This window comes from Pseudophryne corroboree, chromosome 6 (assembly GCF_028390025.1).
Source record: "Pseudophryne corroboree isolate aPseCor3 chromosome 6, aPseCor3.hap2, whole genome shotgun sequence".
Taxonomy (NCBI): Eukaryota; Metazoa; Chordata; class Amphibia; order Anura; family Myobatrachidae; genus Pseudophryne; species Pseudophryne corroboree.
This window is the reverse complement of record NC_086449.1, coordinates 552,751,697-552,779,409: the sequence shown is the minus strand read 5'-3', so window position 1 is coordinate 552,779,409 and position 27,713 is coordinate 552,751,697. Positions and strand designations below refer to the sequence as shown.

General features: G+C 44.3%; 1 protein-coding gene across 1 annotated transcript in view; it reads left to right on the top strand.

Moving 5' to 3' along the window:
* Positions 1-27,713, top strand: part of PTPRQ (protein tyrosine phosphatase receptor type Q) — a 517,581-nt gene that overhangs the window by 11,059 nt on the left and 478,809 nt on the right. The window contains exons 2-6 of the mRNA XM_063927718.1: positions 13,003-13,165; positions 19,659-19,919; positions 22,858-23,018; positions 23,851-23,962; positions 24,974-25,200. Coding sequence (XP_063783788.1) covers positions 13,066-13,165; positions 19,659-19,919; positions 22,858-23,018; positions 23,851-23,962; positions 24,974-25,200 — 861 coding nt within the window. The 5' untranslated portion in view covers positions 13,003-13,065. The remainder of the gene's footprint in view (positions 1-13,002; positions 13,166-19,658; positions 19,920-22,857; positions 23,019-23,850; positions 23,963-24,973; positions 25,201-27,713) is intronic.

Genomic DNA, 27,713 nt, shown 5'->3' with positions numbered 1-27,713 from the left:
GGTAGCTGTGTGAGTAAGATAAGCGACCCTAGTGGCCGACACAAACACCGGGCCCATCTAGGAGTGGCACTGCAGTGTCACGCAGGATGGCCCTTCCAAAAAACATTCCACAAACAGCACATGACGCAAAGAAAAATTAAAGAAAAAAGAGGTGCAAGATGGAATTGTCCTTGGGCCCTCCCACCCACCCTTATGTTGTATAAACAGGACATGCACACTTTAACCAACCCATCATTTCAGTGACAGGGTCTGCCACACGACTGTGACTGAAATGACGGGTTGGTTTGGACCCCCACCAAAAAAGAAGCAATTAATCTCTCCTTGCACAAACTGGCTCTACAGAGGCAAGATGTCCACCTCATCATCATCCTCCGATATATCACCGTGTACATCCCCCTCCTCACAGATTATCAATTCGTCCCCACTGGAATCCACCATCTCAGCTCCCTGTGTACTTTGTGGAGGCAATTGCTGCTGGTCAATGTCTCCACGGAGGAATTGATTATAATTCATTTTAATGAACATCATCTTCTCCACATTTTCTGGATGTAACCTCGTACGCCGATTGCTGACAAGGTGAGCGGCGGCACTAAACACTCTTTCGGAGTACACACTTGTGGGAGGGCAACTTAGGTAGAATAAAGCCAGTTTGTGCAAGGGCCTCCAAATTGCCTCTTTTTCCTGCCAGTATAAGTACGGACTGTGTGACGTGCCTACTTGGATGCGGTCACTCATATAATCCTCCACCATTCTTTCAATGGTGAGAGAATCATATGCAGTGACAGTAGACGACATGTCCGTAATCGTTGTCAGGTCCTTCAGTCCGGACCAGATGTCAGCATCAGCAGTCGCTCCAGACTGCCCTGCATCACCGCCAGCGGGTGGGCTCGGAATTCTGAGCCTTTTCCTCGCACCCCCAGTTGCGGGAGAATGTGAAGGAGGAGATGTTGACAGGTCGCGTTCCGCTTGACTTGACAATTTTCTCACCAGCAGGTCTTTCAACCCCAGCAGACTTGTGTCTGCCGGAAAGAGAGATCCAAGGTAGGCTTTAAATCTAGGATCGAGCACGGTGGCCAAAATGTAGTGCTCTGATTTCAACAGATTGACCACCCGTGAATCCTTGTTAAGCGAATTAAGGGCTCCATCCACAAGTCCCACATGCCTAGCGGAATCGCTCCGTGTTAGCTCCTCCTTCAATGTCTCCAGCTTCTTCTGCAAAAGCCTGATGAGGGGAATGACCTGACTCAGGCTGGCAGTGTCTGAACTGACTTCACGTGTGGCAAGTTCAAAGGGCATCAGAACCTTGCACAACGTTGAAATCATTCTCCACTGCGCTTGAGACAGGTGCATTCCACCTCCTATATCGTGCTCAATTGTATAGGCTTGAATGGCCTTTTGCTGCTCCTCCAACCTCTGAAGCATATAGAGGGTTGAATTCCACCTCGTTACCACTTCTTGCTTCAGATGATGGCAGGGCAGGTTCAGTAGTTTTTGGTGGTGCTCCAGTCTTCTGTACGTGGTGCCTGTACGCCGAAAGTGTCCCGCAATTCTTCTGGCCACCGACAGCATCTCTTGCACGCCCCTGTCGTTTTTTAAAAAATTCTGCACCACCAAATTCAAGGTATGTGCAAAACATGGGACGTGCTGGAATTTGCCCATATTTAATGCACACACAATATTGCTGGCGTTGTCCGATGCCACAAATCCACAGGAGAGTCCAATTGGGGTAAGCCATTCCGCGATGATCTTCCTCAGTTGCCGTAAGAGGTTTTCAGCTGTGTGCGTATTCTGGAAAGCGGTGATACAAAGCGTAGCCTGCCTAGGAAAGAGTTGGCGTTTGCGAGATGCTGCTACTGGTGCCGCCGCTGCTGTTCTTGCGGCGGGAGTCCATACATCTACCCAGTGGGCTGTCACAGTCATATAGTCCTGACCCTGCCCTGCTCCACTTGTCCACATGTCCGTGGTTAAGTGGACATTGGGTACAGCTGCATTTTTTAGGACACTGGTGAGTCTTTTTCTGAGGTCTGTGTACATTTTCGGTATCGCCTGCCTAGAGAAGTGGAACCTAGATGGTATTTGGTAACGGGGGCACACTACCTCAAGAAATTGTGTAGTTCCCTGTGAACTAACGGCGGATACCGGACGCACGTCTAACACCAACATAGTTGTCAAGGCCTCAGTTATCCGCTTTGCAGCAGGATGACTGCTGTGATATTTCATCTTCCTCGCAAAGGACTGTTGGACAGTCAATTGCTTACTGGAAGTAGTACAAGTGGTCTTCCGACTTCCCCTCTGGGATGACCATCGACTCCCAGCAGCAACAACAGCAGCGCCAGCAGCAGTAGGCGTTACACGCAAGGATGCATCGGAGGAATCCCAGGCAGGAGAGGAATCGTCAGAATTGCCAGTGACATGGCCTGCAGGACTATTGGCATTCCTGGGGAAGGAGGAAATTGACACTGAGGGAGTTGGTGGGGTGGTTTGCGTGAGCTTGGTTACAAGAGGAAGGGATTTACTGGTCAGTGGACTGCTTCCGCTGTCACCCAAAGTTTTAGAACTTGTCACTGACTTATTATGAATGCGCTGCAGGTGACGTATAAGGGAGGATGTTCCGAGGTGGTTAACGTCCTTACCCCTACTTATTACAGCTTGACAAAGGCAACACACGGCTTGACACCTGTTGTCCGCTTTTCTGTTGAAATACCTCCACACTGAAGAGCTGATTTTTTTGGTATTTTCACCAGGCATGTCAACGGCCATATTCCTCCCACGGACAACAGGTGTCTCCCCGGGTGCCTGACTTAAACAAACCACCTCACCATCAGAATCCTCCTGGTCAATTTCCTCCCCAGCGCCAGCAACACCCATATCCTCCTCATCCTGGTGTACTTCAACACTGACATCTTCAATCTGACTATCAGGAACTGGACTGCGGGTGCTCCTTCCAGCACTTGCAGGGGGCATGCAAATGGTGGAAGGCGCATGCTCTTCACGTCCAGTGTTGGGAAGGTCAGGCATCGCAACCGACACAATTGGACTCTCCTTGTGGATTTGGGATTTCGAAGAACGCACAGTTCTTTGCGGTGCTTTTGCCAGCTTGAGTCTTTTTAGTTTTCTAGCGAGAGGCTGAGTGCTTCCATCCTCATGTGAAGCTGAACCACTAGCCATGAACATAGTCCAGGGCCTCAGCCGTTCCTTGCCACTCCGTGTGGTAAATGGCATATTGGCAAGTTTACGCTTCTCCTCCGACAATTTTATTTTAGGTTTTGGAGTCCTTTTTTTACTGATATTTGGTGTTTTGGATTTGACATGCTCTGTACTATGACATTGGGCATCGGCCTTGGCAGACGACGTTGCTGGCATTTCATCGTCTCGGCCATGACTAGTGGCAGCAGCTTCAGCACGAGGTGGAAGTGGATCTTGATCTTTCCCTAATTTTGGAACCTCAACATTTTTGTTCTCCATATTTTAATAGGCACAACTAAAAGGCACCTCAGGTAAACAATGGAGATGGATGGATACTAGTATACTTATGGATGGACTGCCGAGTGCCGACACAGAGGTAGCTACAGCCGTGGACTACCGTACTGTGTCTGCTGCTAATATAGACTGGATGATAATGAGATGAAATCAATATATATATATGTATGTATATATAATATCACTAGTACTGCAGCCGGACAGGTAGATTATATATTTATTAGGTAATGATGACTGATGACGGACCTGCTGGACACTGTCAGCTCAGCAGCACCGCAGACTGCTACAGTAAGCTACTATACTATAGTAGTATGTACAAAGAAGAAAGAAAAAAAAAAACCACGGGTAGGTGGTATACAATTATGGATGGACTGCCGAGTGCCGACACAGAGGTAGCTACAGCCGTGGACTAACGTACTGTGTCTGCTGCTAATATAGACTGGATGATTGATAATGAGATGAAATCAATATATATATGTATGTATATATAATATCACTAGTACTGCAGCCGGACAGGTAGATAATATATTTATTAGGTAATGATGACTGATGACGGACCTGCTGGACACTGTCAGCTCAGCAGCACCGCAGACTGCTACAGTAAGCTACTATACTATAGTAGTATGTACAAAGAAGAAAGAAAAAAAAAAACCACGGGTAGGTGGTATACAATTATGGATGGACTGCCGAGTGCCGACACAGAGGTAGCTACAGCCGTGGACTACCGTACTGTGTCTGCTGCTAATATAGACTGGATGATTGATAATGAGATGAAATCAATATATATATATATGTATGTATATATAATATCACTAGTACTGCAGCCGGACAGGTAGATAATATATTTATTAGGTACTGATGACTGATGACGGACCTGCTGGACACTGTCAGCTCAGCAGCACCGCAGACTGCTACAGTAAGCTACTATACTATAGTAGTATGTACAAAGAAGAAAGAAAAAAAAAAACACGGGTAGGTGGTATACAATTATGGATGGACTGCCGAGTGCCGACACAGAGGTAGCTACAGCCGTGGACTAACGTACTGTGTCTGCTGCTAATATAGACTGGATGATTGATAATGAGATGAAATCAATATATATATGTATGTATATATAATATCACTAGTACTGCAGCCGGACAGGTAGATAATATATTTATTAGGTAATGATGACTGATGACGGACCTGCTGGACACTGTCAGCTCAGCAGCACCGCAGACTGCTACAGTAAGCTACTATACTATAGTAGTATGTACAAAGAAGAAAGAAAAAAAAAAAACCACGGGTAGGTGGTATACAATTATGGATGGACTGCCGAGTGCCGACACAGAGGTAGCTACAGCCGTGGACTAACGTACTGTGTCTGCTGCTAATATAGAGTCTAGACTGGATGATAAATTATTGATAATGAGATGAAATCAATATAATATCACTAGTACTGCAGCCGGACAGGTACTATATATATTTATTATGTAATGACTGATGACGGACCTGCTGGACACTGTCAGGTCAGCACAGCACCGCAGACTGCTACAGTAAGCTACTATAGTAGTATGTATAAAGAAGAATGAAAAAAAAAAACCACGGGTAGGTGGTATACAATATTATATATATATATATATATATTATATACAATTATATATATATATATATATATATATATATATTAAACTGGTGGTGATTGATTATTAAACTGGTGGTCACTTCAGGTCACGTTGCAACTTGCAACTAGTACTCCGAGGCCTAAGCAGACAATCACAAAATATATTATTATACTGGTGGTCAGTGTGGTCACAACAATGGCAGTGTGGCACTGACTCTGGCAGCAAAAGTGTGCACTGTACGTTATATGTACTCCTGAGTCCTGCTCTCAGACTCTAACTGCTCCCCACTGTCAGTGTCTCCCCCACAAGTCAGATAATACACTTACAGTCACACTATCTAATCTATAAATATCACTTCAGCAAGTAGTATAGTAGTATACAGTATAGTAGTACTCCTCCTAATAATGCTCCCCAAAATACTGTGTCTCTCTCTCTTCTCTAAACGGAGAGGACGCCAGCCACGTCCTCTCCCTATGACTCTCAATGCACGTGTGAAAATGGCGGCGACGCGCGGCTCCTTATATAGAATCCGAGTCTCGCGATAGAATCCGAGCCTCGCGAGAATCCGACAGCGTGATGATGACGTTCGGGCGCGCTCGGGTTAGCCGAGCAAGGCGGGAAGATCCGAGCCTGCTCGGACCCGTGTAAAAAAACCTGAAGTTCGGGCGGGTTCGGATTCAGAGGAACCGAACCCGCTCATCTCTAGTATTATTACTGTGCATGCATCCCAGTGCCTCTGCATTGTCACTCCCAGAGAGTATTATTACTGTGCATGCATCCCAGTGCCTCGGCGTTGTCGCTCACAGAGAGTATTATTACTGTGCATGCTTCCCAATACCTTGTGATATTGCTCACAGAGATTATGACTACTGTGCATGCATCCCAGTGCCTCTGCTTTGTCACTCACAGAGAGTATTATTACTGTGCATTCATCCCAGTGCCTCTGCAATGTCGTTCACAGAGTATTATTACTGTGCATGCATCCCAGTGCCTCTGCTATGTCGCTCACAGAGAGTATTATTAGTATACATGCGTCCCAATACCTTGTGGTGTCGCTCACAGAGAGTATTATTACTGTGCATGCATCCCAGTGCCTCTGCGTTGTCACTCCAAGAGAGTATTATTACTGTGCACGCATCCCAGTGCCTCTGCAATGTCGTTCACAGAGTATTATTACTGTGCATGCGTCCCAGTGCCTCTGCTATGTCGCTCACAGAGAGTATTATTAGTATACATGTTTCCCAATACCTTGTGGTGTCGCTCACAGAGAGTATTATTACTGTGCACGCATCCCAGTGCCTCTGCAATGTCGCTCACAGAGAATTATTACTGTGCATGCATCCCAGTGCCTCTGCATTGTCACTCCCAGAGAGTATTATTACTGTGCATGCATCCCAGTGCCTCTGCATTGTCGCTCACAGAGAGTATTATTACTGTGCCTGCTTCCCAATACCTTGTGATATTGCTTACAGAGATTATGACTACTGTGCATGCATCCCAGTGCCTCTGCGTTGTCGCTCACAGAGAGTATTATTACTGTGCATGCTTCCCAATACCTTGTGATATTGCTTACAGAGATTATGACTACTGTGCATGCATCCCAGTGCCTCTGCTTTGTCACTCACAGAGAGTATTATTACTGTGCATTCATCCCAGTGCCTCTGCAATGTCGTTCACAGAGTATTATTACTGTGCATGCGTCCCAGTGCCTCTTCTATGTCGCTCACAGAGAGTATTATTAGTATACATGCGTCCCAATACCTTGTGGTGTCGCTCACAGAGAGTATTATTACTGTGCATGCATCCCAGTGCCTCTGCGTTGTCACTCCAAGAGAGTATTATTACTGTGCACGCATCCCAGTGCCTCTGCAATGTCGTTCACAGAGTATTATTACTGTGCATGCGTCCCAGTGCCTCTGCTATGTCGCTCACAGAGAGTATTATTAGTATACATGTTTTCCAATACCTTGTGGTGTCGCTCACAGAGAGTATTATTACTGTGCACGCATCCCAGTGCCTCTGCAATGTCGCTCACAGAGAATTATTACTGTGCATGCATCCCAGTGCCTCTGCATTGTCACTCCCAGAGAGTATTATTACTGTGCATGCATCCCAGTGCCTCTGCGTTGTCGCTCACAGAGAGTATTATTACTGTGCATGCTTCCCAATACCTTGTGATATTGCTTACAGAGATTATGACTACTGTGCATGCATCCCAGTGCCTCTGCTTTGTCGCTCACAGAGAGTATTATTACTGTGCATGCATCCCAGTGCCTCTGCTTTGTCACTCACAGAGAGTATTATTACTGTGCATTCATCCCAGTGCCTCTGCAATGTCGTTCACAGAGTATTATTACTGTGCATGCGTCCCAGTGCCTCTGCTATGTCGCTCACAGAGAGTATTATTAGTGTACATGTTTCCAAATACCTTGTGGTGTCGCTCACAGAGAGTATTATTACTGTGCACGCATCCCAGTGCCTCTGCAATGTCGCTCTGAGAGAATTATTACTGTGCATGCGTCCCAGTGCCTCTGCATTGTCACTCCCAGAGAGTATTATTACTGTGCATGCATCCCACTGCCTCTGCGTTGTCACTCACAGAGAGTATTATTACTGTGCATGCATCCCAGTGCATGTGCAATCTCGCTCACAGAGTATTATTACTGTGCATGCGTCTCAGTGTCACTGCGATGTCGCTGACAGAGAGTATTATTACTGTGCATGCGTCCCAATACCTTGTGATGTTGCTCACAGAGATTATGATTACTGTGCATGCCTCTCAGTGGCTCTGCGATGTCTCTCACAGAGAGTATTATTACTGTGCATGCATCCCACTGCCTATGCCATGTCACTCACAGAGAGTATTATTACTGTGCATGCATCCCACTGCCTATGCCATGTCGCTCACAGAGAGTATTATTACTGTGCATGCGTCCCACTGCCTATGCCATGTCACTCACAGAGAGTATTATTACTGTGCATGCATCCCACTGCCTATGCCATGTCGCTCACAGAGAGTATTATTACTGTGCATGCGTCCCACTGCCTATGCCATGTCACTCACAGAGAGTATTATTACTGTGCATGCATCCCACTGCCTATGCCATGTCGCTCACAGAGAGTATTATTACTGTGCATGCATCCCACTGCCTATGCCATGTCACTCACAGAGAGTATTATTACTGTGCATGCGTCCCACTGCCTATGCCATGTCACTCACAGAGAGTATTATTACTGTGCATGCGTCCCACTGCCTATGCCATGTCACTCACAGAGAGTATTATTACTGTGCATGCGTCCCACTGCCTATGCCATGTCGATCACAGAGAGTAATAGGATGCAGATTGATTGACAGGGATCATTTGTGGGTGGTAATAGAGAGGGGATTAGAAATCCACGCGTGTGTTGTGATCATTTTATAGGCATGTCAGAGCAAATGATTGCGTATGCAGTTTCAATGGCACCAATGTCTTAGTTACATCGGCCATTCTGAATATACATAGGGTTATACAGAAGGGCGATAATCAACTGAGCTGTGTCCGATATTGCATCTTTGTACCTAGCCGATTGGATTTACAAAGCTACTGGTGAGCATCTTAATACCACAAAAGTAGAATATTTTCACACAGTTTCTGCGTACAAAAACGCAGTCATGACGGATTAGCGTACATCTCTAAATCAGGCCCATTGCACCATTTTTTTATGACTGTTATTACATGTGACTATTGCAATGGATATAATATAACAGCTCTAAAGAATAACTCCTGGAAAACTAAAATGTTCAGTTTGGTTGGTACGCAATCTTAACCTAGCCCCTAATGGCACATGGGTCAATCTAATGCCAATTTTAGGGAAGATCAGTATTATTTTACAGATTAGGACCTCATTCAGTAAGGATTGCAGTTCTGCTAAAAAGCAGCTGCTGCAATCAAACAGTTGCCGCCCAGAAATAGAGAAAAACGCCCATTGCAGAAATTACGAATACATCACAATATGCGTTCTGATCGCAAAACCATACGCAATTACTGGAACATTGAAGATTTCCCCTATCTGCGCCAGGCAAGGTCATCCACAATTCTTGCGACACACGAGGCTGGAAGTGGCCATCGCTGATGTCAGAGGCCCTCCTTAAAAACGCCTGGGCACACCTGCGTTTTTCCAGACATACCCAGAAAACGTCAGGTTTCACGCCAGAAATGCCGGTTTCCTGTTAGTTAAACAGCGGCTGCATTGCAGTCGTGATCTGTACGCAATTTCTGTTGCTAGTCTTGCTCGCTTCATTCGATAATTGGCCGGATTGCGTTTTGCAAATTTAGCAATCCTGTATAAGGCCCGTAATGCAGACATGACTATCCTGCATTGATACAAAAGATTGATGCGCCGATTAACCATCCCTAAAGGAAACTGCATGCATTAAGCCAGGTGTGGGGAACGTCCAACCCGCGGGGCGTATAAGGCCTGCACAGCCTCTTCATCCAGCCCAGCAGCCAGTGCTGCAGCCGCTGCTATGTGAGGGGAGGAGAGCGCAGCGCAGAGCCTCTCCTGCCCCTCAATGTGCTCAGTGATATCCAGTCTCCAGTGGCAGCGGCGGCAGCAGGGTGAATCTCATTGGTTTGTTAGCCAATCAGAGCTCGCAGGCCGGCAGCCCCGGCTCCTGATTGGCTGCTGGTCCGCGAGCTCTGATTGGCTAATGAACTGGCACCTCATTTAAGATACCTGCCGCCGGGTACCGGACTTCGGGGAGCATTGAGGGGCAGGAGAGGCACTGCGCTGCACTCTCCTCCCATCACATAGCAGAGGGGAGTGGTGATGAGCGTGGGGGGGGGGGGGTCAATGTGGGGCAATGTGTATCTGGCACTGTGGGGCAATGTGTATCTGGCACTGTGGGGCAATTTGTATCTGGCACTGTGGGGCAATTTGTATCTGGCACTGTTGGGCAATGTGTATCTGGCACTGTGGGGCAATGTGTATCTGGCACTGTAGGGCAATATGTATCTAGCACTGTGGGGCATATGTATATCTGGCACTTTGGGGTATATGTGTATCTGGCACTGTTGGACAATGTGTACCTGGCACTGTGGGGCAATGTGTATCTGGCACTGTGGGGCATATGTGTATCTAGCACTGTGGGGCATATGTGCATCTGGCACTGTGAGGCATATGTGTATCTGGCACTGTGGGACAATGTGTATCTGGCACTGTGGGGCATATGTGCATCTGGCACTGTGGGGCAATGTGTATCTGGCACTGTGGGTCATATGTGCATCTGGCACTGTGGGGCATATGTGCATCTGGCACTGTGGGGCAATGTGTATCTCGCACTGTGGGGCAATGTGTATCTGACACTGTGGCGGCATATGTGTATCTGGCACTGCACCATTTGGGGCATATGTGTATCACGCCCAATTTTAATTGGCCCCGCCCTGTGTGGCATGTGGCCACACCCATTTATTGGCACACACACAGTACCACTAAAGAGCATATCTACTGGGGCATATCTACTGTGGGCATAGCTACTGTGGGCATAGCTACTGAGGGCATATCTACTGGGGCATAACTACTGGGGGCATATCTACTGGGGCATAACTACTGGGGGCAGGCTAATTTTTAAGTTGATCATTTTTGTATGGCCCTTGAAGGATTTTATAAATATCCAAATGGCCCTTGGTAGAAAAAAGGTTCCCCAACCCTGCATTAAGCAGAGACATACTGTACAAGAAAGTCAAAATAACATAACAACAAAGGTAGGGAGATACCTGCTCATAAGAAAGTTTAAAATCTAATAGGAATTGGGCAATGCTTAGATTCAAGGAGCTAGTGAAAGTTGAGACAGCAACAAGGGTGAATCAGTATATGTAGCATAAGTGGGAATATGGTAGGCTATAGTAAGGAGGTGAAATCTGGATGAGAGTTAAGTGTGGAGAGGTCTCCCCCATTTCACCAGATTACTCACCTATCATGGTGATAGCATGCTTATGGCTCTGTTTTGCATGCACAGCCAGCCTACTGAGTTCTTACAGAGCAGAGTGGCCTCCCAGTCCTCTAATTAGCGGCACAGATGTGATGTGTCACATGATGCTGGTGAAGGGACTTGGGAGCCATTCTGTCTATGCATGCAGAATGCAAAGCTGCAGCAGGCCCCGCCTGGGAACAGGTGACGCCTGGCAACTGTTCTCAGCAATTGCAGGGTCAGACTGTGTGGGGGTCCTTCTGTATGTGGGCCCCAGGGGCGACTTCCTCTGTCACTCCCTCCACTGTAATCAAACCCTAGAGGTGGCAGATCTAGGTGGGTTTGAGGGCATTTTTAGATGAGTGTGAGTAATTGATATAGAACAGTTTTGCCCCAGCATTTTGAACATAATTGGGATTGCTGGGTATGTAAAGTCCAGATAGTAAGAGTTTATAAAAATTTTGGTTGCATCTTGCGTAAGACAATTGCATATTTTAGCAATATTTTATTACCTTAAACGCAGGGTCGTAACTAGGTGTGTGCCGATGGTGCCTCGCCCACAGCGCAACTGCATTGAAGGCGCACCATCTGGCAGCACCCCCCCACATGTGGCCGTTATATTCAGTGAGGTAGTAGTGACAATCCAGCTGGCTGCCGGCGCTTGTTTCCCACCACCGCCTTTGTAAGGGACAGGGAGCGGTGCCGCATGCGCTGTTCGGTGGAACACAGCCCCCCGTGCGGTAATTCCACCTGTGAGACGTGCTGCCGCCTCTGCAATGGAGAGACTGGGAGCACTACTGCAGCCACCAGCTCCCGTATATAAGCCGCCACTGCCGCCTTTGCAATGGAGAGGGAATGCTAGTGCAGCCGCAAGCTCCCGTATATGAGTATCTGCACCTGGGAGGCCTGGATGCCAGATCGCCCCCACAGGTGACTGAGAGAGACACACACACCTCACTCACTCCCTGCCTAATGTGTAGAAAAAAAGGGTCTCTGTTACTGTAATATGTAAAAAAGGGGCACTCTGCTGCCTAATGTGTAAAAAAGGGAGTTCTGCCTGCCTAATGTGTAAAAAGGGGGACTCTGCTGCCGTACTGTGTAAAAGGGTGACTCTGCCTGCCGTAAAGTGTAAAATGGGACTCTATCTATCTTACTGTGTAAAAGGGGGACTCTACCTGCCAGACTGTGTAAAAGGGGGACTCTACCTGCCTAATGTGTAAAAGGGGACTCTGCAAGGCTGTACAGTGTAAAAGGGGGACTCTACTTGCTTAATATGTAAAACGGGACTCTACCTGCCATGCTGTGTAAAAGGGAGCTCTGCCTGCCGTAATGTGTAACAGGGAGCTCTGTGGCCATGCCCACTTCCCCATGAAGCCACACCCCTAGATTTTTGGCGCACATTAGTCATATTTTCTATATGAAGGGGGGGGGGGAGCCGATGCTGTTTCTTGCACACAGCGCTAAAATGTCTAGTTACGGCACTGCTTAAACGACAGGACTGCGGGAGAAACTGGGTGTAAGAAGTAAAGCAGAGAACGGCATCAAGTGTGATATCAAGGCTTTTGATGGCAAATTAACAAAATTTACATAATCAACAGATTTTCCACTAAATGTCTTGCATGCTGGCCCATAGGAGTAACTCTCTCTAGGACAGGTGGTTCACTTTGCTATATGCCTCTTCAATATAATGAATTACGCTTTTTTACTTTACTTTTACAGGATCTGCTCTGTAAAACACCTTTATTTCTGTGACGCGTTCAGACTGGTCTCTGGTTACACCGCTGATATACTGGTTAGGTATCTGTAGCATCTTCCCTGTATATCAGATTGTGTAAAACATCATAGACAAACCATTTTTCAGTTCCATTTGACAAATTCTGAAGAGAATCGACTGATACCTACAGTATATGAGGAAAAAGTCAGTGAAAAGTAATAAATATATAACTATTTTTTAAAATGTTTTGATAGATAACATATCATTCAAGCAGTAGAGAAACAGTTGTCAAGTTAACAACAACAGCAAATGAAGCTATGGTGAAGAGTCTCACTCCTGGGGAAGACTACATATTTGACGTTAGAACAATTAAAGGCCAGCATTTTAGTGTCCCCATGAAGACAACAGCTACTACAAGTAAGTGTTTGGTGTATAATACCTTCCGTTCCAGAATGCTGAGATTAGAGGACCGTTACCTAAAATTCATGTGTACAGTATGTACTAGAGGCTGACTATTGATTGGGGCCGGGCTGTATGTTTGGCATTATTTTTGCCTATCCTCCCCCTCCCTTCCCTTTCCCGCAGGGGCCTGTGATTCGGTGTATTATGCTCCCCATCCTGACAATTTCCCTAGGAAGTACTGTAGACGCTATGCGAGAAGCCCAACTACACTTCCGATGGTCTGAGGACTCTTATATATATATATATTAACTAATGGTCAATTTTTTTGCTATTTCAAATTAGTATAATTCAATCCAAGGCTAAAACACACATTTACTAACAGATGATTTTATCATATTGATGCTTAAAAGGTTAGTAAATGTGTGTTGCAGCCCTGGAAGTACAACATCAATTTAGATCAATTTTCATTCATTTGAAACAGATAAAAAGTTCTGAAAATCGTCCTTTAGTAAATATACCCCTTATACTGGGTACACCCTGGCTGATATAGCGACTGTTCAACTGAACGCCCAACACATGTTGGGCACATTAGCGCGTGTGTGTGTACCAGCAATATGTATGTAAACGATGTACTTCATAGAAATATCGCGTTAGCCCTGCAGCACAGCCTATGGCCGATATATATGCACAGTGGTGGATCCAGGGGGGTGGGGCACTCGGGCCCGTGTCCCCCCTGTTATTTGTGGCCTCCGTCCTGTCCCCCCCCCCCCGGCATCGGCGCCGCACAGGGAGATGACGGGCACCCGCTGAGATTGTGTTACCAGCGGGCGCCCGTCTCCCTGCACAGCGGCAGCCGGAGGCAGGAGCTCAGTACTGAGCTCCGGCTTCCGGCGCTGTCACTGTGTGGCATGCGCTATGGGAGAGACATCAGTCATGACGTCTCTCTCATAGTGCTGAGGAGCGGACGCCAAGAGGAGGACTGCAGCGGTCTGGAACAGGGCTCGGTAAGTATGATGGTTTTTTCTTCCTTAGTGCAGCGGGGGCATCTACTGGGGGCAAACTACGGGGGGACATTACTACTGGGGGGGCATTAACAAGGGGCATTACTACTGGGGGGGCAACTACTGGGGGCAAACTACTGGGGCATTATTACTGGGGACATTACTACTGGGGGGTCATCTATTGGGGGCATTACTTCTGGGGCAGCTACTGGGGGACATTTTTACTGGGGGCCATCTACTGGGGGCATCTACTGGGGGCATTACTGCTGGGGGGTCATCTATTGGGGGCAAACTCCTAGGGGGCATTACTACTGGGGGCAAACTACTGGAGGACATTATTACTGGGGGCATCTACTGGGGGCAAACTACTGGGGGACATTATTACTGGGGGCATCTACTGGGGGCAAACTACTGGGGGACATTATTACTGGGGGCCAACTACAAAGGGGCTAACTACTAGGGGCATACTACAGGAGGGCATTACTACTGGCGGCTTAACTACAGGGGCATTACTACTTGGGGGCTAAACTACAGGGGGCCAAACTACTGGGGGCATAACTACAGGGGCCAAACTACTGGGAGATAACTACAGAGGCCAAACTACTGGGGGCATTAATACTGGGGGCTAAACTACAAGGGGGGCATAACTACAGGGGCTAAACTACAATGCGGCAAACTACAGGGGGGCATTACTACTGGTGGCTAAACTACAAGCAGGCAAACTACTGGGGGCATTACCACTGGGAGGCTAAACTAAAGGGGGCGGGGGTAAACTACTGGGGTCATAACTGCAGGGGAATTACCACTGGGGGCATAACTACTAGGGTGCTAAATGACTGGGGGCATTACTACAGGCAACATTACTACTGGGGGCAATACGGGCATTGCATAAGGGGCACCACTACTATGGGGTCTATATAAGGGGCACTACCAGTACAGTGGACATTGCATAATGAGCGCTACAACTGTGGGCATTGTATAAGAAGCGCCACCTCACATGCACCGAAGCCTCACGCAAATGTACTTGCCCCTTCCATGGTGCCCCCCCTATCATTTTCTTCTGAATCCGCCCCTGTATATGCAGATATATTGGCGCATTGTGCTATGCATACGGGCAGTCTGCCTATCACCCATACACTTGCAGCGGGGGGTCGACGTAACAGCTGATTGGGCAAATTCAAATGCCCGCCCAGCTGCATGACAGAGGCCGATATATTGAGTGGCTGATAAGTTGTTTGTACACTTTCCTTGATTGGCCACTCAGTCGGCCCGATGGTTTGTCCACTGACATATCTGTCAGGTGTGTACCCAGCCTTAGTTTGCATTTGGAGAGACATACTAAAAGCTGCGCTCTCTCTCCATTTGAAATCAACACTAGCATAATGCAGGTTTCTAATTGAGTAACAAAAAAATGCAGCCATGGGAAAAAGTCACACAGCCTACTAGAGTTCACAGCTAATTGAAATTGCCCCTTTAATGGTTGTGAGCACCAGAAATTCACACGTGTGTGTGTGTGTGTGTGTGTGTGTGTGTGTGTGTGTGTGTGTGTGTGTGTGTGTGTGTGTGTGTGTGTGTGTGTGTAATATCACAATAATAGGAAGGCAGTGGTGGAAGTTTTACTTACCTTGGTTGTATAGGCAGTTATTCCAAGAGCCAGGTCGTGTTGCATAATTTTGCTAGCAGTTCTGTGTATAAGTATATCATTCATCCCAACTTTTGATGCCCCCTCATCTGGACACTTGTGCGCTGAAGGGAGCATGGCATTAGCAGGATAGGTTGGGGAGTGGGATGATCAGCACAACGTGTCCTGTCTCCTGTTTCGGCCTGAAACGGGTTGGAGGAAGCACACACTTGGCACAAGCACGTTTACCAGTTCCCACCACCTGTGGAAGATCTACAGCTTTACCCCCATCAACAAGTCTCCTCACCGGCTGGTGAGTTTGAGCGGTCAGGCAGCGCTGCTGAAGCCAACGGGAACCCGGAAGTCTTGCGAGACTTAGGATTCCGGAGGTCACGGCAGCACCCGGCAGTCCAACAGGTCCCCACTCCGGGTGTACATTGCTATACACGCTGTAGAAGCAGGGATCCTAGACAGGACAGCAAGGAGGGACAGACTATACAGAGGCACAGCAACAAAATGGATAGCACCATTGGCTGGGACCTCTGAGTTAGACTCCAGTGCTGGGAACAGCACCATCATACACCGGAGGGGTGAGTACTGTACCTGGAGGGTCGGGACGCCAGCTCTCTAGAACAGAGGCCCTTACATCTACTGTATCACAGCACCATTGTGCACCACTTTTACAGGAACCAGCATTTGGAACCTGTTTGATCGTGACTATTATGTACTAACTTTCAGCTACAAATTCCTACAATATTTTCACAGTGTGTCATCAGCATCTGGACTTTGATCCTAATTGTGATCCATGACCTGTGTACTAACAATCACTGTTATTTTATTATTTGCTATTTGATTGCATTATACTCTTTATGCCTGAGCACTGTGTCTCAAAAAAGGCATAGATATACACAACGCTTATCTGTCACTTATTTCCTTACTAACACTAGGAGGTGAGAGCAGGTACCACTCCCCCAGTAATTAGCAGGATAGGGGCATGGCATTGAGTGGGTGGGTGTGGCCCAGCACTCCCTGAGCTGCTGAGCACTATTTCCCTTCACTATTTAGATGCTGTGCACATGCGCTTTTCAGAGCAGAATAGCAGTGATCAAAGGCTCCCCCAACCTCCCCCCACACACACACACCTGCGGGACACTGCGATTCCCGGGTGGGACAGCAGGACAATGTCTGAATGGAATTTGGGACAGTTAGAGTTATGGTACATTGTTCTTGTCATCATGTATTGGAATAAGTGAGGGGATCAATGTGATAAAAAAAGGGGAGGAGAGAAATATTCTAATCTGTTATACCCACTTCATCAAACCCCACCTTCTCTAATCTGAAGCATTTTTCCATACTCACTGTAGTCTACTCCATCTGTGTCACCCCTGTCTGTTTGCCGGCCCTCCTTTTAGAACATAAGCTCTCATGAGCAAGGGCCTGGTGCTTTAGCTTCCTATACTTGGTATACTATCATCTACTTCTTACTTCCTTTCAACAGCACCTAACCATTGGTTTACAGATGGAATAGGACATAGATGATGGTGGAGAGCAGCAAAGCATGTATTAACCTAGAGAAGGCATAAGGAAGTGATAAACCAGTGATAAGTGCAAGGTGATAAACGAACCAGCCAATCAGCTCCTAACTGTTAATTTACATATTGGAGCTGATTGGCTGGTGCGTTTATCACCTTGCACATATCACTGGTTTATCACTTCCTTATGCCTTCTCCAGGTTAATACATCTGCCCCATTGTGTTTTACAATGTGAAATAGGGCACTAGTATGGGGTGTAACATTAAGTAGGGCACCACTTTAGTTCATAAAATGAACTAGGACACTGTTATGGTGAATACAATGAACTAGGGCACTTCTGTGGAGCATAAAATTAACAACTTTTGTGGAGAGAGGTATCTCTCTAGAAGGGGTCCCTTCAAAATGTTGCAATGGGGCCCGCAAAGTTCTGGCTCCAGCCCATTCCCCCTCATATAAAAAGTTGGCTATGGCCCTGTGGGCCTGATTCTAAGGTGGATGAAGAATCCTGCAGAGTATATTAGCAGTTGCCCATCTATGACTTTATGCAAATTCAGCTACTACCGCTTTCCCTGGTGTTCATCTGTGCAGCTGAATGTGCAAGGACTGAGACACCCCCTCTAAGCATCTATACGTGCAGTAATACCAATTGGTGCATCCTAAAATGACACCATCAGTCGCACTGTCGCACCATTGAAACTTGCACCAGCCCTATGGTAGGAACAATTTCTCCATCCACGTATGGCCTCCTATGTCATTAGGTGAACCTCTGTGTATGCAATCACGTTCACTGACACACCCATAACACTCCCATAACATGTACACTGGACATACCATGTTTGCATGTATTTCTAGCCACTCTATGTAACACATGCACCAGATACATTTTTTAGACATTTTTGTGCAGTTGCAAAGAGTCACTCAACTATGTGACTATTGGCACTGAGTGCGGATTGCTTGCAGATCTGAATCTGGCCCTGTTTGCAATATGAGATGACTTTGTGGTGTGGGAAGTGGGGGTGATGTTGGGGCTCCTATCTACTGCATTGCTGTCCAGACCACAGAGGCATCTGTCCAGAGGCATCTGATTCTCACTGACTGGCACCTTCATGAAGGGGGTGGAGCCTGAGCCCGCAGTGATGTCATTGTGACAGGCAGAGGCAGCACAGCTTGATGATGTCTATCACTGCTGGGTGGCTCTACAGCTATGCTGACCCGCAATGCCCACGGAGCTGGCATAGTAGTTGGCAGGTGAAGGCTTTGACCACCAGAGGTACTGAAGCATGGATCCATGTCTGGTGGCACTAGCACCCTGACTAAAATGTAACCTTACTTGAATTTCAATTTTGCATATATAAAGGATTAATCCAAGTAGCAGGCCACATACTGTATGTATGAAACTATTTTCTTATATTACTGGTGACAACACATTAAATTCTTTTTTACTTTTCTTTTTTTTTTGGGGGGGGGACGCAATATTTTTATTTTATTTTTTGGGGGAGCGCAATAATGTTGTGCTTAACCCCTAAAACTGCCCCGTCATTGTTACTAAAACATACAACATACTTACTGTACACAGGGGAAATCATTGTGAAATATTTTTATAAAGTTACTTAGACCTGTTTTAATACAGACCTTTATGAATCAATGACAGTTCAGCTCCCAAAGTGTGTATGCAGGATTCCCACATTGCCAAATGATGTCACAAAGTTATTGCGGATACTGCTTATATATTCAATTTTGTACATATGTCAGTTCCAGCTAAGTAGGGAAGGAATGGGGAGAGTCTATGTAGATTTCAAACCTACAGTTGGTTTAATTTAAAATAGCCTGGTGATCACTTTAATGTATAGGCAAGAGGAGGAGCTTATGCTTTGGGCTTTTGGGAATTTCAACTTTAATTAACTTCACGGTTTAATTTCAAATTTCTTGGGGCATCGCTAATCAGGGTGGAACAGAGCATTATTGTGCACCTTAGAAAAATGTGGGGGTTGGCCTGGAGATAACACTCCAGCCTCAAAGGACTTCCACTTCTAGAAGAGCAGAGTAGGGGCTTCTTCTGAGCACACAGTGGTCCAGACCTTGGTCACCTGGGGCCTCACTGCCTACGTGCTGCCTTTCTCTTCCCATGTTCATCACCTTGTTTATCACATAGCTACATGCAAGACAGTTTTAAAGATCCACCCCCACCCCCACCCCCCTGCAGAAAAATAAAATATTTTGGCAGGTGAAAAAGCAGTATAGATTTAACATTGTATATCGGTCCAATTTATGGTACAGTGTGCCCTAGATATGCTAATGTTATGAAGTCCTGGCATTACTAGAATCTGAGTATACAGTTTTTGCTTTTACCTAGGACCTCCTGGAATTTGTGGGCTTTTTGTCAAACATAAAAACACCACTTCTGCCACCCTGGATTGGGACCCAATCACAAACCGTTTCACTCACCACAGAATTCTACTTACTAATCAGACATATGCAAAAGAGATCAATGTATCCGAAGCACAGACACAGTTTACAGTAACACCCCTAACTCCTGGTGGAATCTATAATTTTACAATCCAGAGGATGAAAGGAAGTGTTGTGAGCAGCATTAAATCTATACAGGTGGTAGCAGGTTTGTGCAAGCCTTTTTCTTGGCTTACCTTCTTTTTTCTTCTTTACCACAACTGAATTTATTGTCTGTATATTAACCTGAAAATAAGAAGTTACAGTACATATGTAAAGTATAGAGTTGTGCATAATGCGATCTCTACTCTACTATAACCACTGCGAATGGGATGCAAATGTAATGTAAACAGAATTCTATTCCACATATGAGAGAAGCTGCCTCCATTACCTTCAGTACTTACACCTACCCCATGCTACGTGCAGGACTAAGAATAATGAATACATCAACAATCAGTTGCCATAATTCTGCATTGTGCTGGTGATTGTGTTAAAAAATCAGCACATTCCAACATGTTTGAAATCCTTGATTTGCCTATTCTGACCCAAAAATTATTGGAATTGGGGAGTTGGGGGATATATGACAGTATTTTGCAGATTATCTAAGAATCGTAGGGTGATTGATATATGGGCCACTTAAGTTTGTTTACACATCCACAGCACACTTGGACACACCCATGAAACAGTTCTCTTGCTTGTTTTAACATTATTACCGCCATGGGCCACCCAGAAATTCCCCAGATAAATGGCTGATTATCAATCATGCATACGTCTCAAAGATGCATATGTTGCCTGCGACATAGGTGCAGTAAGCAAAGAATTGGTAAATGCGGCCACAATCCATATTGTGTGGCTCAGAATCAGGCCCTTTGTGTCTAATGTCATGTTACATATTGTAACTGATATTAGGTCCCACAATTTGTTTTTGTTCACCTTCAAGGAAAGGTATATAATGCACAGGAGTGTTAAATCACCCATAAGATAAGTAATAAATTAAATACAGGTTGAGTATCCCTTATCCAAAATGCTTGGGACCAGCAGTATTTTGGATATGGGATTTTTCCGTATTTTGGAATAATTGCATACCATAATGAGATATCATGGTGATGGGACCTAAATCTAAGCACAGAATGCATTTATGTTACATATACACCTTATACACACAGCCTGAAGGTCATTTTAGCCAATATTTTTTATAACTTTGTGCATTAAACAAAGTGTGTGTACATTCACATAATTCATTTATGTTTCATATACACCTTAAACACACAGCCTGAAGGTCATTTAATACAATATTTTTAATAACTTTGTGTATTAAACAAAGTTTGTGTACATTTAGCCATCAAAAAACAAAGGTTTCACTATCTTACTCCCACTCAAAAAAGTCTGTATTTCGGAATATTCCGTATTTCGGAATATTTGGATATGGGATACTCAACCTGTAATATGAAATCGCCAAAGAAGGGATAAGAGAAAAGAAAGTATTCTAGTACTTCTTTGTAAATTGGTAAGCCAAATTTACATCACTGACAAAAAGATGAGATCCAGTCTTATTCCTACACACAGTTAAAAACAATTAGTATCTAAACCATCTAGGGGGTCGATGACCGTGGGTAATAGTAATGTTGGTGGGTCCCCCCCATGCGGACACTTATTTTGGATTATGCTGTAGGTGCTTTCACCCGCCGAAAATGGATCGGATCTAATTGGATACCCCCCTAATGTGGAGTTAAGAATATTGCAGAATCTTGCCAGTGTTCGTGTAATGACAATGCTTTTGCATGCTCATTATTTATCTTCCTGCTTATTGCCCACCCTGGTGCTAGACTGTAATTAGAGATATCATTGGGTACTTTAACTGACAACGGAACAAAAAGAAACAATCGCAATTTAATATTAAAAACCTAAAACTAATGTTGTCCATTTTTCAATGATTTCAGCTTCTAGTGATTCTAAGATGCTTATTGTGGCTAGTTTCCAAAGTATATTATGCAAGTAATAGGTATAATTACAATATTCTTTATCAGAGTTAACCAGCTATGTTATAGTTTTATTTTTATTTACTTTTAGCCTAAATTTCAAAATGTATATTTTTAGTAATTGAATTGCTTAAACACATTTGATAGGATACACATTGGAGAGATGTAGTTAATGCAAAGAAAAATACTATGGCCAAAGTAGTATACTTTTTCTGTGTTGCTATTGTTTTATTTATTTCATTGTATTTTATTTTATTCCTCCTGAGTCCCCAACTAGTGTTTTATATATGCCAACTTAAATGCCATGGGACTTCTTAGTGTTCTCCAATATTTTTAAAGTGGCCACTACATTGTAGAGCACATGTATTATTAGATTACATAGACTTAATGTTGAGGCTATGATATTTACAGAAAAGCTGCAGCCATAGCAAACTTGTTAAAAGTTACATTTAACTCATATTATTTGCATTTTAGGTATCTCTCTCATTGGGTTTGATTCCTAAGACCTGCTTCTTGAGATGCACCATTGGCCCCCTATTTTACTTTCTGTCCCTTTCTCTGTCCATGGTGCTGATGGCAAAATTAATATAAATAATTATAAAAATGCCTTTTCAAATCCCATTATATTTTATTACAGTTATGGAAGAGCAAACAATGTGACTAGTTGTGGCATGGAGCCAGTCAGGCAATACAATATGTTACAGCTTATGCTGAGCATGTCATTAGATTTCTTGTGTTGTCTCTTCACTGTATTGGAAGTTCAGAATATTTGCTGCTCTCAGTTCTGAACGGTTCTGTCAGTCAATCAAATATTATATAAGAATACTGCACGTTGGAATAAAGTTAAATATATATATATATATATATATATATATATATACAGTATATACACATATCTGATATCTGCCCCCAATGAGCATATTCACTTCTACACTTTTAACTTGGTTTGTTTCTTATTTCTGTACTTTTATTTCTCTCACCTGCCTTTTGTTTTATATAAAAGATTCTATGTAAATTACAGTAGCACCTCAATCAGTGCTCTCAAAATCTAACATTTATTATCAAAAGTCTATAAAGTTGTATAAAAAAAAAATAGTTAACTTTTTCCCCACCTTCCTTTTAATCTAGAACCTGAAAGACCTATAGGTCTTACTGCCTTCAATATTTCAACACACTCCTTTTCAGTATACTGGAGGCAGCCGCACGGACAGGTGGAAAGATATCATGTGGATCTCTTTCCTCGGCATGGCTTTGTTGCTGTCAGAGACATCGGGAGTGGGGAGTATCAGGTATGTTTTTCATTATAGTACGTGGATGGGCAACTTTTGTTTATACTTGCAGCTCATTGGAATATTCTTTGCAAAGCTGGCCAACCGTAAAGCTGTAAAGTCATCTTCTTTTTTTGTACATAGAATGCATACAAAATGATCTATGCTAAATTTGTGAGAGCAAATTTCAACATCAGGAGATTGTTACCTTAACAACAATAATGATACTTTTTTTTTTTATTAAGTCAACCCTGAAACTCCAGTCAGTCACCCAGGAGTTCATGAATAGTTTAACAAAGGAAGGGGTGTGCTATTGAGTAATACAGACTCATTAATTGTGTACTGTGCTGGCAGACCTAGCTTTAAATCATTAATGCAGGCAACATTTCCCTGTTGCCATCAAAAAAGTCACAGGAACAATTCCACTTTCTGAGGAGTGAAATAATGATTCCCCTTCTGTTTGTTTTTCTGCTGCTTCTGAGGAGAATTGCAAATGTACAGGTATGCTGTTTATATAATCTGCCCTAGTCTACGCGTGTTCATTGTATTTTTTTTAAGTGGGATTGTAAGATAAAGTGCTAGCCAGAAAAAGAAGATAACTGTGAAAGCCAAGTGAAGTTTTCCTTTATATCTAGGATAAAGCTATTTTTTTTTTCTCAACGTAGAAATATTCTGTGCTTTTTGTTACCTACATTCATCCATCACAGTGGGAATGTGAGTCAGGAGATTTCTTCTTCTCTGGGATTCTGTAATGCCAATAGTTCCTGAGTGGAAGTTTACAGTGCGTTGAGTGGTTCTTTGCTGCGCAGTGAACTTAATATTACATTTAATGCATGTCTGTTTGGCATTTCAGGCAGATGTATCAAACTTGGCTCCTGGTACCACATATAGCATAACTGTTTCTTCAGTGTCATCTTCAGCCTTCAGCTCCCCTGACAGCAAGTTGGTGATGACTAATGAAACCAGTAAGTTTTATTTATTGTATTAGCTGTTTCTGTGGTGTTTGGGTAGGACCATTGCATTTTCATGCCTCTGAATGTATACAAACTGAATTATTGATAAACTGTCATACAACACACAAACTGTTTAGTCCTTTTTAAAATAAGCGGTCTTATATTTATTTGTCCAAAGTATGTGAGATAAACGAAACATGTAATTTATTTATGATTCATTAATGTGTGTAAATGCATATAAATGCAAGTGTATCAGGGTACTGGATGAGACAGAGGGATGAGATTAGGGGGGCATGTACTAAGCAGTGATAAAAGTAGAGAAGTGAGCCAGTGGAGAATTTGCCCATGGCAACCAATCATCTACTCTGTATACTTTTATAGTATGCTAATTATAAATGTCCGTCAATGCTGATTGGTTGCCATGGGAAAGTTGTCCACTGGCTCACTTCTCCACTTTTATCACTGCTTAGTACATCCCCCCCTTTATCAGCACGCACGTGAGTTTATTTGCAATTACAGTGCAAAATTCCAAATGTATTTAGATAATACGACTTCTTCCTTTTTGTGTAAATCAGCATAAGTAAATAATCAGCATAAGTAAATAAATCAGTAAAACTGTTTGCCAAAACAAAAAAACTTCATGCAGCTTTTTTCATTCAGTATTTGTCACATAGAGGGGTCTGTACCAAAGCAGTGTGTGCCTATCACTGACACAACCTAGCTCTTATGGGTGTCATTGCAATCTCCTCCTGTTTCCAACTTTAAAATTATCAACCAATCTGGCACTGATGTGAAGCTATTCTGCATAGTTTAAGAACACTGCATATTTAACATTCCATGTAAAGAATGTTTTCTCAAGTTCCTGTATTTAATCATCTTTTTTTTGTAACACTGTATTATGGAGCAAAGACTGATGTTACTAGTCCTTCCGTCTCATACATTTTTTGTTTTCTATAATTCTGAAGATTTTCTTACTGAAGTCACTTAAGTATTAGTCACATTACAGTGATTTGTGTCTCTTAGTTCCTGGACCTCCTGACCACTTAGCTGGAGAAAGAGTTGGCTCTGCAGGAATCTTGCTCTCTTGGTACATACCTCGGAATACAAATGGGAAGATTGTAGCGTACTATGTTATTTATAGAGAAGTTTGCCCATGGATGCAGTCATCTTATACCCAAGTAGCAACAACACCTGACAGCCTAGAAGTTCTGTTGACAAGTCTGACCCCTGGAACAACGTATGAAATAAAGGTACATAGACAATCATTATTAAAACTAAATGATCTTTTAAAACTAGAAATCTGAATTTAATATGTTTATTTTTGTTTACTTTGATTACTGTTCTGAATTAAAAGTGTAAAGCTTGGTACACACTACACGATATTGTAAATTATATTGCTAATTTTTTTACCCTTTTGAGTGATATCGTTTGTAATATCGCCCAGTGTGTACGCACTATATTGCTAACGAGGTGCGCTCCTGCGGGTCATTAACAATATTGTTGTCATCTGTGCATACAGGTCAGTTTTGGCTAAGTTGGCTAAAACAGCATATTAGGGCCGCCGGCGGGGTGACGTCACTGAACAATATCGTTAGCGACATCGTTCAGTGTGTACACATCACAGCGGCCCCCTAGGAGGGTAGGGAAACACTAGGCGATGTCTCTCATGGAGCATATCGCCTAGTAGTGTGTACCCGGCCTAACTCTCATAGTATTATAGTGGTGTACCTTAAATTTCAGTATCATACTAACCAGCGCAGTTTTATATATGAAACTTTATGATTTGTGAGGCCAGTACCATAAACAATAAAAAAAAATAAAAGATCAGAAAACCGTCTGGGCCAAGCAATCAGGTTTAGCCCTGTCAGAGCCGGATTAACGGCGGGGCGGAAGGGGCGGTCGTCCCGGGGCCTCCCACACACTGTCCTCACAACTGTAAAAAAAACATTGGAGTAGGAGTACAGCATTTACCTGTCTCCTCTCCGTCCTCCTCGGCAGCTGAGACGTTCCATTACAGCTGCAGCCGCCATGGAGCTTCACTCACTGCAGTGAAGTCTCACGAGATTTGACATTATCTCGCGAGACTGCTGTGAGTGAAGCTCCTCGGCAGCTGCAGCAGTTGTGAGGACAGTGTGTGGGGGCCCCACAAATTTGTTGCCCAGGGGCCCCCACAGACCTTAATCCGACCCTGAGCCCTGTCCACAGTCTGATAATCACATCTTCCAATGTGCTCAGGATAATGGCTTCTCCAGAATTAAGGATGACCTATGGCTTATTGAGGACTGCTTAGGGTGAGAGACGTTGCCTAGTGTGTTCCCTTCCTTGCCGGGGCGGTCGTTGGCAGTGCGTACATACTGAGCGATGTGCAAACGATATCGCTCAGTGACATCACGCTACGGCCGGGCCATGCATGTAGATTTTGGACAACAGTCCAAATTGAGCTGCAGGCACGGCTGACAGCAAAGGTCGTTAATGACCCACGGGGCTGCACATCACTCGTCGCTGGGCAGCATACAAACTAGTCGATATGGTAAACAACGTCGCTCAGGAAGGGCAAATGAGCGACGTTGTTTACTTTATCAGTAAGTGTGTACCCACCTTAAAGTTCACTAAAGCATGAATGATGTTGACTATGCTAGATGGGCAATATGCAAATAAGTTACTATTACAGAAGAACGGGTTTCTGGGTAATAGCTTTACATGATATTGTAAATGGAGTAATTGAGCAATATATTCTGTTTAATCCATATAAATGGCATTACCCAAAAATGGCAGGGGTGTTGCATATAAACAGGAAAAGTAAAGGTGAAATGATACACTTATATATTTATCTCTCTATCAGATGTGGATTCTGTATACCAGGATGCTGTAAGCTACTGCATAAGCATTGATCAGTGAATGTGTCTGTGTTATATTCCATACTGGAGTGGAGGTGCAAGTTTACCAGTTATATGCTGTAGCCTATATTGTCATGCTACATGTCCATGGATTAATAGGAGGAATAAATCCAACAATGACACTACACAAATTCCAATGTTCATGTTAAGGTCGTCCATTTACGTATTTCTCCAACAATAATGTACTGTACTGCGGAATCTCTTATGCTAATAAATAGGCCATAATGTATGATTTGTAGGAGATAGTATACTAGATTTTATGTTCCTACTGTATCTGTTTTATGCAGGTATTGCATTTTTTATTATTGTATTAACCAATGAAAATGTTCCACCAACTACCAGTTTGCTGAAGGAGCTCTGCGTGACAATAGATGGATTCCTGGGGATAGTCTCTGTGAGCTGTCAGAGAGGTTTATTGTTGGCGGGGGCTGGTTCATAATGTATGTGTGTAGATTACATATGCCAGAGAAGTGTAGCGAAAAAACACTTGCTACAGTATTTTTGGTTGCATTCTCTATTTGAATGTCATTAGTTTTAAGTATGTGCCATTGTTTAAACAATACAGTACATGTGAAACATAGATTGTACTGTATCCTGATGTTGAACAAGTTTTCCTGCGTGGTTATGACATAAACATAATTCTCTGGCTCAGGGGTGTAGCGAGGGTGGCTCTGGTGTAGAACGAGCTCCGAGTGACGGAGAAGTTAGAGGGGGTGCCACCGACTGCCCATCCCTCTTTCTGCCTGCACTACTGCAGGTCGCTGTACAGGCAGCCGCAGAGCAGGAGGAGGAGAAGCAGAGGGGTGCACACTGACTTGGACTTGGAGACTAGGTAGGGAACAGTACAGGCCAGAGGAGACAGCAGG